We start from the raw sequence: 19,223 nt of genomic DNA, 5'->3' as shown, positions 1-19,223 counted from the left end.
TTTCGACGTCCCTGAGGTAACTCGGGTAAGTCAGATGTGAATATATTGTATAATATTGGTCCCAAAATGCTGCCTTGAGGAACACCAGCTCTTACAGGAATTAGTAACAGGGACATGATCAGAATCAAAATCAACATGAGTAATCAGTTGGCTAGAGTGATTAAGAACAAATCAATCATACAAGAGTTTTTAGAAGAGGAAAAACGAGTTGGGCTATCAGGGTATTGAATTGAGAAATATCCTGAAGAGCACTCATCAAATAAAATTCTGCCGTTGGAATTGCTTCGCGAATTATTCCATGATCGATGTTTTGCATAAAAATCATAAAGGACAAAAAAAACTTATTACGAGTCAATTTTTGCACGTCAGTTTCAGGCACATTAATTTGTTGTGCATTGGAAAGAATTAGGGATTATACGTCTATGAGTGATGATAGCACAACTCCTCCACATGCTCCATCCAGTTTATCATTACGAAAAAAAAAACAAGGAGATTCGGACCTCTTTTGATTTCGGATCCAGTTTAACATGAGTTTCAGTAAAAAATGCTATATGTATGTCATTTGCTGTTAGAAAATAACACAGCTCTTCCTGTTTACCATATTAAAATACGAGCTCTCCAATTGAAAACATGGAAAATAAAATCAATTAGAAGAACGTAATCCAATAACAATTTTATTATTAAATTGCCCATTAACCCCTCTACTAGCAGCTTCATTTTTACAGCAAAATCAATATTCAAATTACGATAACTTTTTTGTTTATCGATATTTTTGCACCATTTTTCCACAAGTTCTCAAAAAACTGTTCTAGTCTTAGGAACCGTGTTATTCTTCTTTCTTCTTTTTGGCGTTACGTCCTCACTGGGACAGAGCCTGCTTCTCTGCTTAGTGTTCTTATGAGCACTTCCACAGTTATTAACTGAGAGCTTACTATGCCAATGACTATTTTTGCATGTGTATATCGTGTGGCAGGTACGATTATACTCTATGCCCTGGGAGGTCGAGAAAATTTCCAACCCGAAAAGATTCTCGACCGGTGGGATTCGAACCCACGACCCTCGGCTTGGTCTTGCTGAATAGCTGCGCGTTTACCGCTACGGCTATCTGGGAACCGTGTTATTGGTCATCTGGATCCGGGGATGTTTAAAAATTCTTTGAGGGACCGACGTGTATCCACATTCATTTACATAGTTGCAACATGCCCTGCCCATCGTATCCTTCCAGCTTTGGCCACCTTCTGGATACTGGGTTCGCCGTAGAGTTGGGCGAGCTCGTGGTTCAACCTTCGCCGCCACACACCGTTCTCCTGCACACCGCCGAAGATCGTCCTAAGCACCCGACGTTCGAAGACTCCAAGTGCTTGCAGGTCCTCCTCGAGCATCGTCCAACTTTTGCTGCCTCGCGTTTCAGGCGGGTGTACAGGTCTGCCACCTTTTCAAATGTTCGGCCGACGATGTCCATATCATCCGCGAAGCAAACAAATTGACTGGATCTGGTATAAATCGTACCCCGGCTGTTGACCCCGGCTCTCCGCATAACACCTTCTAGCGCAATATTGAACAACAGGCACGAAAGTCCATCACTTTGTCGTAGTCCCCGGTGGGATCCAAACGAACTGGAGTGTTCGCTTGAAACCTTCACACAATTTTGCACACCTTCCATCGTCGTTATAATCAGTCTCGTGAGCTTCCCGGGAAGGGGCCCAGATAGCCGTAGCGGTAAACGCGCAGCTATTCAGCATGACCATGCTGAGGGTCGTGGGTTCGAATCCCGCTGGTCGAGGATCTTTTCGTAAAGGAAATGTTCTCGATTCCCAGGGCATAGAGTATCTTCGTACCTGCCACACGATGTACACATTCAAAAATGGTCAATCGGCAATGAAAGCTCTCAGTTAATAACTGTGGAAGTGCTCATAAGAACACTAATCTGAGAAACAGGCTTTGTCCCAGTTGGGACGTAACGCCAGAAAGAAGAAGAAGAGCTTCCCGGGAAAGCTGTTCTCGTCCATGATTTTCCATTGCTCTACGCGGTCGATACTGTCGTATGCCGCCTTGAAATCGATGAAAAGGTGATGCGTTGGGACCTGGTATTCACGACATTTTCGGAGGATTTGCCGTACAGTAAAGATCTGGTCTGTTGTCGATCGGCCGTCAACGAAGCCGGCTTGATAACTTCCCACGAACTCGTTTACTACAGGTTACAGACGACGGAAGATGATCTGGGATAATACTTTGTAGGCCGCATTTAAAATGGTGATCGCTCGAAAGTTCCCACAATCTAACGTGTCGCCTTTCAGCTCCGATACCATCCTTACACGGATAAAAATCTGATCCCCACACCATGATTTACAAATCATGAAATTCATAAATTGGTTAGGTCATAATATCAGGATCACAAATCATGGTTCCTGGAGTCATAATCATGATTCCTCATAAGCGTAACATCCAGTGTGAAATCACTACGCGGCGCACTTTGCTTTATGTCATTCGTATCGATCACTCTGATTTCAAGATGACGAAGTGGTTTAGTGGTAGAGTACGTGGCTCACAATCTGAAGGTTCTTGGCTCGAATCTCAATGTATGCTATTTTTAACTTTTTTTTATTTTGTCGATCATAAACGGATGCGCGACTCAGCATTTTTGGAATTTGAATCATGATTCCGATCAATCAGCTACAAAAACCTAACGCGTGTGTTGCGTTACGGAAATCTGACTCATGATATCATGAGTCCAAATCATGGTGTATTTTCATAAGACGAAAACACGCTGGAATCATGATATTATGAGTCATAATCTTGTTTTTGGATTCTGATTTCTACCCGTGTACCAGCAGCTTTATTGTTCTTGAGCTGGTGAATGGCATCCTTAACCTCCCTCAAAGTGGGGGCTGGTTGGTTTCCATCTTCCGCAGTACTGACGAAGGCATTTCCTCCGTTTTTCCGTCCTTCATTGACTGTGCTCTCAGCGCCATTCAGGTGCTCGTCGAAGTACTGCTTCCATCTTTCGATCACCTCACGCTCGTCCGTCAGAATGCTCCCATCCATATCCCTGCCCATCTCGGCTCACGGCACGAAGCCGTTGCGGGATGCGTTGAGCTTCTGATAGAACTTACGCGTTTCTTGAGACCAGCATAGCTGTTCCACCTCCTCGCACTCCGTCTCCTCCAGGCGGCGTTTTTTCTCCCGAAAGAGGTTGCTGTTGCCGTTTCCGTTTATAGCGTTCCACGTTCTGCCGAGTCCCTTGCTGCAGCATGACCGCCCACGCTGCATTCTTCTCCTCCAAAACCTCCTGGCTCTCCTCGTCGAACCAATCGTTCCGTCGACTCCGTCCCACGTACCCGACGTTGCTCTCAGCTGCATCGTTGATGGCAGCTTTTACTATTCTCCAGCAGTCCTCAAGAGGGGCTTCGTCCAGCTCACCCTCTTCCGGTAATGCAGCCTCGAGGTGCTGCGCGTGTGCCGCTGCGACATCCGGTTGCTTGAGCCGCTCTAGGTCATACCGGGGCGGCCGTCGGTACCGTACGTTGCTAACGACGGAGAGTTTTGGGCGCAGTTTGACCATCACCAGATAGTGGTCAGAGTCGATGTTAGCGCCACGATAGGACCTGACGTCGATAATGTCGGAGAAGTGCCGATCATCAATCAGAACGTGGTCGATTTGCGATTCTGTCTGCTGTGGTGATCTCCTGGTGTATCGGTATGGAAGGCTGTGCTGGAAGTAGGTGCTACGAATGGCTATGTTCTTGGAGGCGGCGAAATCAATTAGTCGTAGGCCATTTTCGTTCGTCAGCCGGTGGGCGCTGAACTTTCCAATCGTCGGTCTGAATTCCTCTTCCTAGCCAACCTGAGCGATCATAGATCTCCTATGATGATTTTGACTGTCGTACTCGCGTTCGAGCTGCGCGTAAAAAGCGTCTTTATCATCATCAGTACTTCCGGAGTGAGGGCTGTGCACGTTCATTATGCTGAAGTTGAAGAACCGGCCTTTGATTCCAACTTGCACATTCTCTCATTGATCGGCCACCATCCGATGACGCGCATCCGCATATCACCCATCACTATAAAAGCTGTTCCCAGCTCATGTGTATTGCCGCAGCTCTGGTAGAATCCGCGGTCCTTCAGCACGTCGGCGAGTATGCGTGTGCTCCCGATGAAGTTGAGAGATTTACAGTTCCACGTACCGAGCTTCCAATCGCTAGTCCCTTTTCGTCGCTGTGGTCTTCGCCGATTGTCCCGGTTCGTATTCTCTCGTTGATTATTCGTTGCTTGATTTTTTTACGGCTGGCTTGCAGGGCCTGACACCAACCCCCAAGATTTCCGGAGGACCATTCCCCCTAAATGTTCGGAGGACCGTAGTGCACAGTTTAGCTTAGAGTCCTTCTCTGGCACTCGGACGATGATCAGCCGCCCCTGACGTGATGAACAGACGCTGTTGTGAGCCGCTCCTAACATGGAGTAGGGGAACTGGGTGTAAAATGCGCCGTTGGGGTAAAACGCGCCACCCTTGTTTTGAACGAACGACGTGCTTTGCGACGCTGTTTTTCACCCGAGATAATGGAAAATGTATTAAAATGCTTCTCAATATATATTTTTAAGTGTTTTCCTGGCAAAAATCGTGAAAAACTCGAAAAAACGTTTTTCGCTGTTTTCGTTGTAATTTTGTGTTACTAGGCAATTTTTCAGGCCGATAAACAACAAAACTTTTGAAACTATTACCGAGAATCGACTTGTGCACTCTCATAGTTTGTATTCCATGCGAAAAAAGTGTTGAATTTATCCTTGAAAAGCGTATTGAAGAACTTAAACTTTAATCAACTCGTGGGGCAAAACGGCCACCCCTATTTCATAACACCAAAACAGCCGTTTGAATTCAAATTCCAGCAAACGTAATGCCAAGCCGTAGTTACGTGCCAATTTGAACCTTACAAATGCACATTTTTCGAATCAGCGTTAGTATACATTCAAATATTACGTAACGCAAAATTTGTCTATTTTTGACCCCCTCCCTCCCCCACATAACAGCTTTTGTATGGACAGTTTTAAATTTTTGTATGAACCGTAACACTATGTAAGACCCCCTCCCTCCCCCTGTTGCGTTACGTAATATTTGAACAATCCCAATAATCGAAGAATAACATCAAACGCCTTTATGTATGCAACGTATTTGCTAGTATGATTGCGCATGCGTGCGCGCGAACTACTAACGCTGAGATCAGGTGGCGCGTTTTACCCCGCAAAAAATAAAAATGCAGATATGCAAGCATTTTATAAAAATTGATTTATTGACTCCAGAAAAAAGAAAATGGATGGCTGTTTCTACTGTTTAATAGAAAACATGTTTGTCTATGAGATAATGAATGTAAAAAGGCTTATAATAATGTGCTTCATTGCTAAAAACGCTTCCTTTTTTAGAGGGCGCGTTTTAACCCCAGTTACCCTACAGACGCTCAAGGTTTGCAGAAGCAAAAGCAAAAGCAAACCCCCCCCTTCCCTGTCAGCATACGTCAGCGTAGCTCACTCAGATTATTTTCGCTGGTAGTGATGAAGGCATTCTTGATAGCGGTCCATTGCTCTTCTACGCTGCCACCTTCCGAAATATTAGCAGCACGAGTCTCCAGTTCTTCGACGAAGGACCCTTTCACTGTGGCATCTTCCAGTCGGCGTGTGTTAAATCGACGTCCGACTCTATCCTCCTGTCGACGAATCCACGCAATGCGCAGACGCACCTCGCCGATGAGGAGGTGATGGTCGGATGCGATGTCAGCGCTACGTTTATTCCGCACATCAAGAAGGCTCCGTTTCCACTTTCGGCTGATACAGATGTGGTCAATTTGATATTTGGTAAAGCCGTCACGGGAGACCCACGTGACCTTGTGAACCGGACGATGGGGGAAGAGTGATCCCCCGATCACCATGTCGTTATTGCCACAAAACTCTGCCAACAGCTCTCCGTTTTCGCTCATTTCTCCGAGACCATGGCGTCCCATGACGGGCTCATAGCTCGAGTTGTCGGATCCGATCTTCGCATTGAAGTCGCCCATGTAGATCTTGATATCACCCTTCGGGATCTTATCCACGACAGCATTGAGTTGACTGTAAAAGTTCTCTTTGTCCTGCAATTCGGCAGCATCGGTTGGCGCATAACATTGGACTATGGTAAGGTTTCGGACCCGTGTTCTAAATCTGGCGACGATTATTCTCTCATTTATAGGCTCCCACTTCATAAGCGCGGCGTAAGCTTGGGCCAACTCCTCGGTGCCGAGGAGCGTGTTCACCTCGCAGGCCAGAATATAGCAGAATCTGTCCCGATGGTATTCTGTGTTCTCCAAAGTTTGGCCAACGAACTTCGCTCAGTCCTAGGATCTCCTGCTTCATGCGACACGCCTCGTTGGCGAGTTGTTCCAATTCGTGTCCGTTGTTTCGCGCTAAAAGTCGTTGCCGTTAAATCAGTTCGTAATCTTTCTCTATCGGCTTCTTGAACATTTTTTGATGTTTCGAGGATAGTAGGTTGTTAGTCTAAGGTTCCCTATCCGCCGTGATGGAGCTGCCATCTTAGGTGTAGCTTCCGGGGAAGAACATTTCTTATTCAGCCGCTGGATGCCAGACAGACGCTGTTTGAGCCGCACCTCCTTGGTGAACAGACGCTCGATGGACGTACCTCCTCAATCTAGCTGAAGTCAGAAGGACTATAGGACCCAGGCTGCACTACCAGCTAAGCACGCAACTCTTAGCTGGCGGTCATTTGTCATCCGTCGACCCGTGGAAGCATGAGGTAGGAACTTGTGAGGACTCCGTCGACTCACCATTTTGCAGCCCTGAGAGGTATGATTATTAAGACAACGATCGTAAACTGAAAAATGAGAATTGTTGGATATTTTGCCTGGGGAATTCCGGCCAAGAAAAACGTTGCCGTTCATCTGCCTGGTGCAAGCTTCAACGATTAATTTATTGCTTTTTTTTGTTTTATCATTCATTCTCAAACACCAAGGAGAAATATTACTCTGTTAGCCATTATCATCCAAGGAGTTCCCAGTGGGTTTTTCGTGGTTTTGAATTGAGTTACAGTGATTTAAGGAGATTTTTACGGAGTTTTCAGATATGTTCAAGAGATTCCTAAAGAAAACCAAAGATTTTCAGATGATTATGGACGGTTACAGCTTTTCCAGTGATTTTCAAAACGTTACTAAATGAATTTCCAAAATGTTTTAAAGAATATTCTTAGGAGGGCTTCGGCGAATCCAAAAGTTTTCCAGTAGATTCCAATAGATTTAAAGCAGTTCCCTATGAAATCATAAGGATTGTCAAAAACACAAAAATGGATTTCATGGTGAAAGGTTACTGGGACTTCGAAGTCCATGTGATTCAAGGTACAGTGACGACCCGATTTCGTCAGCACCTCGATGAATTTTAGGCTGACAAAATGGGGAACCTGACGAAACGGGGTCATTTTAATTTGTTCCTGTTTTTTAAATTTTTACATGTTGATGATGGCTTGTGAACCGTATCAAGAACTTACATAGACTTTTAAGGGGGCGATGGACATGGGCATAGCCAGGTTTTTATCAGAGCGGGGAGAAATCGATTCTTAACATTTTTAACAAGATTTTCTCGCCAAAACAATAAAATAAATACATCACCTCTGCACCCTTTTAAAAAGCATTAATTATAGCCTCGAAGCTCTTCTTAGAATTCATTTAAGTATAATACATAGAATGTTTCATAGGACTTTCCTGGACATTATTCTAGAATTCATCCAAATGCTTTTCCTGGAATGTTCTTTAAAATATTTCTTACATAATGAAAATCAAGAAATTTTCTCTTGGTTCCATGGATTTTTTTTTTTTTGCTGTGTTCCTAGCGCAAAAGTATTCATAAATAACACTAAATGAAGTAGTGAATAAATCTCAGAAATTATTCCTATGCCTATTGAATGATTAAATGCTTCAACTTGTTCTTGGTGATATTCCTTGTCAAATTCCTGAAAAACTCTTAAGATGATTCCTGTAAGAATCCTTCAATAAGCATAGAAATTTAAAAAAATGTAACTCAGAAGGGGAATTGGATGAATTTCTTAATAAATCTTCAAAACAGTTTTTTAATGAATATTGACATCACAGAAGAATAGATTTTATGAGCCCTATCAAGAATATAATAAAAAAGCTTCAACAGAACGTATTTTTGAAGGGACTTTATAAACAGTTTATTAATTTATTGTAGGCACAATCTCAATAAAACTTTAAGAAGCAAATTTTGAATGTTATCTCAAGACACACTGAAGAAAAAAAAATGGAATGAATTTAACAAGGAATTAAAAAAGGTAATCATTGAAGCATGTCCATAAACAATAAAAAATAAATCTAAAGGAATTTTGGGTGTAGTTTGTGGTCAAATTCAAGAGCGCACGCATGAAGAAATTTTAATTTAGACTAGAAAGGCGTTCAGTGTACCCAGCATATTTCTGGAACAATTTATGAAATTATTTCTTGAACATAAAAAAAAGATTCGGCAGGATTCCATAGATTAATTTTTGAAATAGTATTGAGAGAAATTCTCGGAGGCATTCATGAATGAACCTACACACTAAATTTTTTGTAATGAACTCGGCTGTGTGAATCTTATTTTTTCAATTTTATGCATGATTAAGCTTGCAAATTGTCAGGATGCTTCGTAATGAAACACAATTTTATGATATTCGAGATCTCATAAAATTCGCTGTGCATATCTCGTTGAATATTCGGCATACTAAATTTAGTTTTTTGGAAGAATTTTTAGAAGCAACTCCAGAAACACCTTAAAATTTTGTTGAGGAATCTCTGGAGAAATTCGAAGTACTCCCAGGAACGATTCATGGAATAATTTCAGGTACCGTAATCCGGGGTAACATTGATCAGCGGGGTAACATTGATCGGGATGACTCATCTTGTTAAACGTTCAAATAAAGATTTATTGATGAAACATTTTCGAACCATGAATGGTGCCTCGCTTTCCTATATTCATAAGCTAATGATAATTAAGGTTTTTGCCAAAATTGCGTTTAGTTCATGCGCAAATTTGTCAACTTTTTGAAACAATGATTTCTATCATTTTCACTGACACTACCGAAAAATTATGTCTCACATGAGTTCTGCAGACTATGTGATCAAGGAAAATGCGGGTGTTACTAAATATGGCATCGCCGAAAACGATTCCGTTGTCAAATCTTTCATAAGTTATTCAATTAGGCAACATTAACTAATTACTATGTAGAATTTCCTGAGGAAATTGCTTACTTTTAGGCGTATTCCGCGGTTCAAGGTGTTTTTAATTTTGAAATAACTCAAAAAGTAAATGACTTGTAAGAGTTTGGTTTTCATATTCGGCCTCAAGGGCCCTGATTTTAGTAAGTAACGACATTTCCAATTTTAGCGAACGTTGTTTACTTGGGTGATCAATGTTACCCAATATCAGCTGAATCAAAAAATCACTTAAAACATTTATTTAAACACGTTTAAATCTTTCGAAAAACAAAATAAAGTACATAGTTAGGAGCGGTGGGTGCCAGTACTTGTTTTAAAAATATGAAACTTGTAACATTTGTATTGTGAAATGAAAAATTTAAGAAAAACTAAAAAAATGATCAATGTTACCCCGGATTACGGTACGTTTGAGAAATATCTAGAGAAATATAAATGAAATCCCTAGAGGAATTCCTGGGGAAATATGAAGAGCTTTCTCTAATAATTTTAATGATAATATTCTGCTGACAATATACTTGACAGAGACTTTTTGAATTTTCTAACAGATTCGATAAAACCATCGAATAATTTCTGGCAAGAAAAAAAAGGCTGCTTGTTTGATGGACTCCATAAGTGTTCCAATCTATTATGACGTAATTATCGTATAAATACAAGTGTTGGAGACAGCTTTTGAAGAATAGAAACAAAAGATTAATTCCCGTAATAATTCCTTGGTGAGCCCTGCAAATGCTCTTGGGATCGCTAAGAAACCAATGGAATCACAAGGTGGCCTCTTGGAATAGGGTAAGATATTTTTTTCAAAACCTACCGTAGTTTTTGAAAGGGACTAAGAAAACGATAAGATATGCCAGCTTGAAGTTTTGGAAAACTATCACAATGAGGAACTATTGTTTATTCGATTGTACAATTTGTTAGATTTTCCTTAGGTTGGGAACCTCTATTGTTCTCACTCAGGCTTTGTCCTGGGCCTCAGAGTCATGGGTCCAAGAGGAAATTGGAGTGAGCGTAACAAAAGTAACTAAAAACCAAGGTATCAACTACAGAAAGAGACTAAATTCAGGGCTTAGCGTAGTAGAATGAGAATACTAGTTCAATTTAACATTTTATATTCGGTTTTCCAAATTTTCATTTGAAGAATGGGAACAGGGGGTCATGCACAAATTACGTTACGCTCCAAGGGGGGAAGGGGTCAAGCCAAGCGTGACTAGTCTTACAAAATTTTCGAAGCATTCATACAAAAAACGTGACAACGTGGGGGGGGGGTCGAAAAAATACGAAATTACCGTGACATAATTTGTGTACCATCCCTAGGGTTATAATGGGATTCCACATACCGTAATCCGGGGTAACATTGATCAGCGGGGTAACATTGATCGTGATGACTCATCTTGTTAAACGTTCAAATAAAGATTTATTGATGAAACATTTTCGAACCATGAATGGTGCCTCTCTTTCGTATATTCATAAGCTAATGATAATTAAGGTTTTTGCCAAAATTGCGTTTAGTTCATGCGCAAATTTGTCAACTTTTTGAAACAATGATTTCTATCATTTTCACTGACACTACCGAAAATTCATGTCTCACATGAGTTCTGCAGACGATGTGATCAAGGAAAATGCGGATGTTACTAAAAATGGCATCGCCGAAAACGATTCCGTTGTCAAATCTTTCATAAGTTTATTCAGTTAGGCAACATTAACTAATTACTATTACGAATGTAGAATTTCCGGAGGAAATTGCCTACTTTTAGGCGTATTCCGTGGTTCAAGGTGTTTTTAATTTTGAAATAACTCAAAAAGTAAATTACTTGTAAGAGTTATATTTCCAATATAAGCGAACGTTGTTTACTTGGGTGATCAATGTTACCCCTTATCAGCTGAATCAAAAAATCACTTAAAACATTTATTTAAACATGTTCAAATCTTTCGAAAAACAAAATAAAGTACATAGTTAGGAGCGGTGGGTGCCAGTACTTGTTTTAAAAATATGAAACTTGTAACATTTGTATTGTGAAATGAAAAATTTAAGAAAAACTAAAAAAAAATGATCAATGTTACCCCGGATTACGGTACCAGTTTGTCGTTCCTCGTACGTTTACCATAGATGATCATTGGAGGGGTATGCCGGAACACCGGTAGGGTATTCTTCCAAAACCAGATGGCGGTAGCATGGTAACGATATGAGCGGTACACGGGACATAGAACATCAGCCAAAGAACTTTGCAGGGCGTCGAACCACTGGCCCCGTTGGCTTTAGTCCCGAGGCCTTCAAACACAAAAAAACTGAAATTATTAAGTTTTTCATGTAAAAAAAAAAACAATTTTGTGAAATTTTATATTTTTCCTGAAAAGTAAAAATCTTTAGCTTTCGTTTCGTCCAAAAAGATTGAAAATCGGTCGAACGGTTATAATTTTTTTTAAATAAAAATTTTGCAAAATCGCGATTTATTTGGTCACTCTATTTCGGAAATGGTCACCCTAATCAAGAAGAATTTTATGCGCGCTGTTCCCCAATACCTCTTAAACTTCTTACTCCATTTGAAACCTAAAACATGAATTCAAAATTAAGATCAGGAAATTCTTCGAAAGTGCTACCCACATCTAAACGAGTTGGCAGCACGCAATCCATCCGGTGCAAAACTTTGCATTCCCCACTTTTCCAGGTTCTGTATTTATCCTTAACCAACTTCATTCAAACAGAAATCTCCTTTCGCGACGTTGGTTTACGGAAAACGCAATCTTTTTCAGGAGAAAAGAAAAACAAGTTATTGCAGCTGCATTTATCGCTTTCATTCCGATCTTAACCACGTTCTGTGAGAGAGAGATTCAAGCGGAAAGTAAAAGAAAAACACAAACTGAACACAGATCCAATTTCGAATACCTCAACTTTGCGCTCGTGGCTCGTGTCGGAACAACACCAAGATTACGTGGCTGCCATACCAAATGGAATCCAATTTATCAACGAGAAGCGCATCGATTTCCTTTTCGTCTGCTAATGATCCGAATCGCAAAATAAAAAACGGAGAATGCCAATCGAGGCGAATATCTCCGGCGACAGCAATTAGCTTCGAATTTCCACCACCCAACATTATCGTAGGAAAAAAAATTCAAACTCAAACCAATGAAATTTTTCCGAGTGACGCGCCCGGTCGCAAAACCTCCAATGCAATGTTAAAATAACTGACAAAGCTTCTATGAAATGGTCGTAGTCAGACGAGAAGGGGCCTAATCCCTCATCTCTAGCCGTAGGATAAAAAATTAATCTAACTGCTATGCAAGGAAATTTTAAGTTTATTCATCATAATCAGATAATTGCGTAATGGAAAACCTTACGATACCACTTAATGTCCATCAAAATTAGAACCATTTTCCATAGATCAGATTTTGTCGGAAATCCACCATCGTTATGATTATCCCCTGGTTTCTGTCTAGGATCTTGCAAACAAAATTACATTCAACCTCAAAATATATCCTCCATAAATAACTGCAGTTATTTATCTGGCTTTTCTTCTACACAATAAGATTTTTTTCACGAGCTCGGCTGTGCTAATCTCGGTTTCCCGATTTTAACTGAGACTTAGCTAGCAATATGTCCGGTTGCTTAGCAACGAAGCACGATTTGCTGATACTCGGCTTTTATTTACTGAGATCCCAGGAAATTTGTCTGCCGACTTCTCGGCTCTGCGGATCTCGGTTAAAATTAGCCGAGATTCGGCATTCCAATTTAAGTGTGTATGAATTCCGTCTACCATGTTGTACTTTTCCTAATTAATTGTCTTAGGGAGTTTTCTGATTACTATTTTTTTAAATTTTTTGAAATATATTTCCACGAATTTCTCTAACTATTCATCAAGATATCAAACTAAGAGTTGTACAAAAACCACTTCAATAAATCATGCTTCCATTTATATGCTTCGGCAAATTCATGCAAAAAAAAAATAGGTAAATATCTTTACAGGTCGATTGCCCCCTCCTGACGAAAGTCCTGGCTACGCCCATGTCCTGCGACGTTCTTTTGTGTCAGCTCCCGGCAGACATTTCCCATAAACGTCCTCGGAGGAGTCCTCGGAACGGATGAACCGGTTGTTCTTATAGCTCGATGTGGATGGGACCAATGCCAAAGCAAAGAAAAATAGTTTTAATGGCAACACATTTCCGTCCGTCTTCCTTCCGCGGGGGCCACTTTAATTAGTGTCCCCGTCATCATCGATGTCGTCGCAGAATTGAGTTGGGCTGGGCTGGAATGGACTGTGGGGGTCAACGTGTGTAATATAAAGTTTAGGTTTCATTCCATTTCCATCAGTCCGGGCATTGTTGATGGTTTTCTTATTATGTTGAGGCCAATTAAGGCTCGTGCACTTTAAGGAGGTATCAATTTGTCTCAATAAGTTTTCTGTGAAACTTGAATCCACAGTGAAACAATTTTCTGATAGGTACAACGTGCTAGTTTAATTCTCCACCAAATACATTTTTATTAAGATTTTCAATGTGCAAACTTTTCAGTTGTAGAATACAAATATGATTATCTGCTTGCTTAGGATTAAAAGTCTTGGAGTATTGAAGGTGGATGATTCAATTCTTAACTTTAAGACGTTTCTGATTTACAAATACCGTAAAACGGGGTAACTTTGATAGTTTTTCGAAGAAAACTTCAATATTTATGCATGCTGTTTCAAAGAATTTCAATTTATATTTTTAAAGCAAGTACTGACATCCTAGCTATCGATCGCACTTGATAGATTTCCAAAATACTTATTCTGAATGGATATATAATTTTTCATATACCTAATCGAAAGTCGGTTTTCTGTTTTGGTCAAAATTACGATAATGGAGTGTAAATCGAACAAAATTGAATGAACATTTATAGGGCCTCCAAGCGTTTAACGCTATATGGAAATTTCCGACTTAGATTACAAAAATGGTCCCAGTTTGTAAAAATGGTTTTCGCAAAGAGGTTTGAGACCGAATTCATGTTCTACTATAACTAAGCTGTCATGGATAAGTGACGAACTCATTATGATTTCTTCATATAGTGATCGTAGAACTGATTGTTTGTAAGCGTTTCAGAAATACTAAAATCTTACAAATTTTCAACATTTGCACATAAATCCTCAAATGCACAACTAAAATAGCTTTGACATCAAGTGTCATATTGCTTAAGAAATTCACTTAAAAGAACTCTGGAGATACTCCTTTTGCAAATCGTTATAGGCAGTGTTATTCACTAAGTCCACGAAGAATACATTAGATGAATTAATAGAGAAATCCAAAAAAGAATTCTCTAAAAATAGGCATCATCAAGTTTTTTTTTGCAATAATCTCAAGAGAAATCCCTAAGCAAATCCCTAAAGTGAGTTTAGGAAATATCCTTGGAGAAATTATTGGATGAATTGAAGAAAAAAATGAAGAAAGTCTGAACAAATATCTAGAAGTAAATTGTATGAAAATCGATCGGGGAATTTTTGGGGAAAATACTTGGAGGATTTTGAACAAAACTCTGATACAATCCTTGAGAGAATTTTTGAGGTCGAATATGGAGATATTTAAAGAATAATTCCAGGTTGAATTCTGGAAGAGGGTGGTACACAAATTATGTCACGCTTAATTTCGACTTTTTCGAACCCCCTCCCCCCCTTTGTCACGTTTTTTATATGAGTGCTTCGAAAATTTTGTAAGGCTTGTCATGCTTGGCTTGACCCCCCCCCCCTTGGAGCGTGACATAATTTGTGCATGACCCCAAGGACTTTTTAAACACTGAATGTGTTCTTGAAGAAAATTTTGGAGTAATATAGTTATGATTCATTTAATGACAGTTTCAAATTTCGGATGGTCCACTATGTATGGAAAACATTTCAAACGAAATGTTTCATTTCTTGTTATTAAAAAGTTCTCGCTTTCGAGGTTCGTTTAAATCCATGTCTATTAGGTTGCGGCTTATTTCACAAAAGTTCGCAAAACCAAAAACTCGCACAACCAAAAAACCTCAAAGTTTGAGCTAAGTGATGGCGCAAGCGTCTTGAAGATGAAAAAATGGCCTTCAGTGAAGTCACCATAACTTCGTTATTTTCTAACCAATTTTGAAACTTTAATCTTCAAAATTAAATTTATGAAAACTTTGTACAACACCAAGTTTGTCTAAAATTGAAACTTGTTTAACTTAAAAATAGCTTTCTCCAAAGTTTTCGACATTTTACTTAAAAATTCATTTTTGCCCCATACAAAAGTTTGATCGCAATATCGAATGAAAGCGTTACGAGTACCACGAGTGAGCCGTCGGCCAACTACGATATTATATATATTAAAATTAAACGCTACTTTGCTGAGAGATAAAAATAATTCGAATGTTACGTCTGTTCGTCTTTGCCCCAAGTTTTCTAACGAAGTGAAATTTTCGAACACTAATGAGCATAGTGTTGGACATTCAAAGTAAAATGTTGTTTCATACTTTTACTTAAAAAAACTGTAAAACAAGTTCAAATATTTTTTATTATTAGTACACTCAATAGTTTACAGTTTATCTATTAAAATAATTGAAAGTTTCAAACATTTCGCCTGACTCATGCTGAAATATGCATTGAAAGTCACTGTAAGCCTTAAGTGTTCGGAATATAAATTGAAACGGTACTCAAAGAAAGCTAAGTAAATAAAAACCATGATTACAGAAGGAATTCCCTAAAGTAATCTTTTATTAATGTCTTGTGGTAAATCTCTTGGAATATTTACTGGTTCTTGTTTGGTCTTTTTGAGGCATGTAGTCTCAAAAGCTTCTATATTTCAGACACCAAACTGTTACCAGCCCTAATTATTTAATATAGATGTGCATTTCAATTGAGTTAAATATTCAATCGCCAATTGACAAATAAAATCAATCTTCAAATTCTTCAAGTCTCACTTGAAAGTCATCTTTCCATCGTAACCCATGAACAATGACAAAGTATCATCGAAACAATGGAACTAATTTCGTCCCATTCTCCTCTCCTCTTTCCAGGATGCAACGAAACTGGAAACATCTGGCTACCGTTCACCACCGGAATGCGACCGGATCCCGTTCTGAAGTGTCGATTCCCAGCACGGCAAACAACGAATGTCATCATTTCATCGTTACCTCCACTATCGCAACCGGTGTCATCGCAAAGCAAACTTTTCTTCTTCTGCTGCTGCCTCCAAGGACACGTGTTTGAACTTCTTCCGGCCCGTTAGGCACCCAAGCCGAACCCACGCCAGTTCCAGTAGAATAGAAGGAAAACCAACGGTTATAAAGATAGATGGCATAGCGAGGAGCGGGAAAATTCCTGGGCGTATTTTATCGCGAGATTTGCTCTTGAGATTATAAAGAAGTAAAAAGCGGAACTTTTTATTTTCGCCGGACCGGAGATTGCATTCATCGCTGAAGGAAAAGACGTTATTGCTTTAAGAACCGATTCAACGGCAGCTTTAAAATAGTGTTAAGACTAGAGCGTAGCCATTGCGTTGAGGCTATATAGAAAATAGTAGACAAGACTAGTTTAAAAGATTTTAAGGTAATGCCAGGCTGCTGAGCTAGGTTAGGTAGGCATAAAAATGAACACCACAAACGTCGACTATGACTACAGTATCATTATCGAGGACAACCACTACTTCCTGCATGGATCGGCGGCGAACTTCTCGGACGGATCTCACAATGGAACGTTCCAGCGCAATATGTCGATGTGCTACTATGCGTTGGAGATCGACGAGGAGCTCACGGTGTTTGAGTTTTGGATCAGTGGTGTCCTGATGAACATAATTTCCCTGCTAGGCATCCTCGGCAATATTCTGTCGATGGTGATTCTCTCCAGACCGCAGATGCGTTCCAGCATCAACTATCTACTGATAGGTCTAGCCCGCTGTGATACAATAGTGATCCTAACGTCAATGTTGCTGTTTGGCATCCCCGCCATCTATCCATACACGGGCTATCTCTTCTATTACTATTATGTGATACACCCGGTCATATCGCCGGTCGTATATCCGTTGGCGATGACGGCTCAGACCGCAAGCGTCTACCTAACGCTTACCGTTACTTTAGAACGATACGTAGCTGTATGTCATCCCCTGCGAGCCCGAGCCCTCTGCACTTACGGCCGGGCTCGGATCTACGTGATAGGTATTCTCATCTTTTCGCTCCTCTATAATCTGCCTCGATTTTGGGAGGTATCCGTATCGGCCTTCGATCACCCCGGCTACGAAGGAGCTTACTGCGTGAGTGCGTCAAGTCTCCGCACCCAGGACATCTACATCCGAGTCTACGTCCACTGGATGTACACGGTGTTCATCTACCTGATCCCCTTCACATCTATCTCCTTCTTTAACACCATGATCTACGAGCAGGTACGCAAGGCGAACCGTGAACGTCAGCGACTGTCCAGGTCCGAGAAGCGAGAGATCGGCCTTGCCACCATGCTCATCTGCGTAGTGGTTGTGTTCCTGCTGTGCAATCTGCTCGCCATGGTCAACAACATCATGGAAGCGGCCTATTCGAAAATCAACGATTATCTAGTCAAAACTTCCAACCTGCTCGTCACCATCAACTCGTCCGTCAACTTCATCATCTACGTCATCTTCGGCGAGAAGTTTAAACGGATTTTTCTTTTGTTATTTTGTAAATCGCGCCTCGGCCGGGAGTCGCCGGATGGATTTCTCCATGAGGATAGTTCATTCTCAAACGGCGAAGGAAGCAATAGAAACAGCGGTCGTTTCCAGCGAGTGGGTACAACCCGAAGCAGTACGACCAAGATCACCAACAGTACGCTCGGCAGCATACGTACGACGCGGACCACGATCCGGAGTACCCGGGCTCCATCTCCCGGTCCGATAGTGTACTACCCGGCGCGGGAATCGATGCCCCGGCTGCAGCCCCACCAACCTATAAGCCGGAGCACCTCGATGTTCCACCCGTGCTGGGAACGGGGTGAAAACGGAACCAACGGGATCATGATGGCCACTTCCGGGTTCTAGCCGTTGCTCAAGGCTTCCTGCTCGGACGATGGCCTCGGCGGGGATCACAAGTTTTGAGCTTTTGGGCGTCCGGTAGGTTAGTGACTGTTGATGTAGTTGATAGAAGAGATTATGACACTATTATAGCTTTAATCAGCGCGATACCTGAAGGTAGTAATGGTAGTAAGAGAGAACACACAAAACATAGAAATCCAATTTGTTACGGAAAGACCAATTATTACGGGCGCCACCATAGGGGCGCATGTGCTGACGAATGAGATATGCTAAGAATCAAATCATTGAAATCCTTATTTTTTCATACCAGATTGCACTGGTAGTTCGAATTCGTGTTGAATCATATTAGATGTGACGCAAAAAATGGCGATAAAATTTTAGACAAATAAATCGATTTAATAAGGTTGCATTCTTGTGAGGATTTTATTTCATATATAGAGAACAAATTTTCATGAAACCAGAAAGACAGACCAATCAACGGAAAGGTAAGATTAATTCTGGATAGTAATACGATGAAATGAGTTAGTCAAAAACCATTTGCGGCCGCTTGCGAAGAAAACTGACTAGTCAAGAAACCTTTCAAATTAACAGCGTAATTCGGGGGAACATTATTAATATTTTGAGAGCTTTCTATAATAACACATTTTTTAATTCATTCCTAGCAAGTTTCATAGTTTCAGAAGAAATGCTGGCTCATAAGTTTAACGACTAGCTATCGCATTTTATTATTTCAAAACATTTTTTATTGCTTTTTTTGTCTAAGTACAGATTTTTTTTTCGGTATACACTATAACTAGAGGGTCTTGTTTCCCGGACTGGACAAAATCCCGGGATTTCCCGGGATCCCGGGATAAAAATCAAATGCTTCCAAAACAACTATAGAACGGCCGGAGCAGATATTGAAGCAATGTTTAGAGCAGTTTCATAACATCCGAACCTGTTTTTGAAGGTTAAGTTGAACTATAATAGACAAAAACAATATTATCTAAGATTTAATGCATCAATATTTCACCTATC

The 19,223-nt window shown here is 40.6% G+C and overlaps 1 protein-coding gene across 3 annotated transcripts in view; it reads left to right on the top strand.

Annotated features, from left to right (window-relative positions):
* The window catches only part of LOC5579300 (FMRFamide receptor), a 412,004-nt gene extending 393,389 nt beyond the window's left edge, over window positions 1–18,615 (top strand). For all 3 annotated transcript variants that reach the window (XM_021848884.1, XM_021848883.1, XM_021848882.1), the window contains one exon: window positions 16,225–18,615. In XM_021848884.1, the coding sequence (XP_021704576.1) occupies window positions 16,797–18,212 (1,416 nt within the window). In that variant the 5' untranslated portion in view covers window positions 16,225–16,796 and the 3' untranslated portion in view covers window positions 18,213–18,615. The remainder of the gene's footprint in view (window positions 1–16,224) is intronic.
* Window positions 18,616–19,223: the final 608 nt, after the last annotated feature.

The sequence above is a fragment of the Aedes aegypti genome, chromosome 3, assembly GCF_002204515.2.
Source record: "Aedes aegypti strain LVP_AGWG chromosome 3, AaegL5.0 Primary Assembly, whole genome shotgun sequence".
Lineage (NCBI taxonomy): Eukaryota > Metazoa > Arthropoda > Insecta > Diptera > Culicidae > Aedes > Aedes aegypti.
This window is presented reverse-complemented; position numbering and strand designations above follow the sequence as displayed.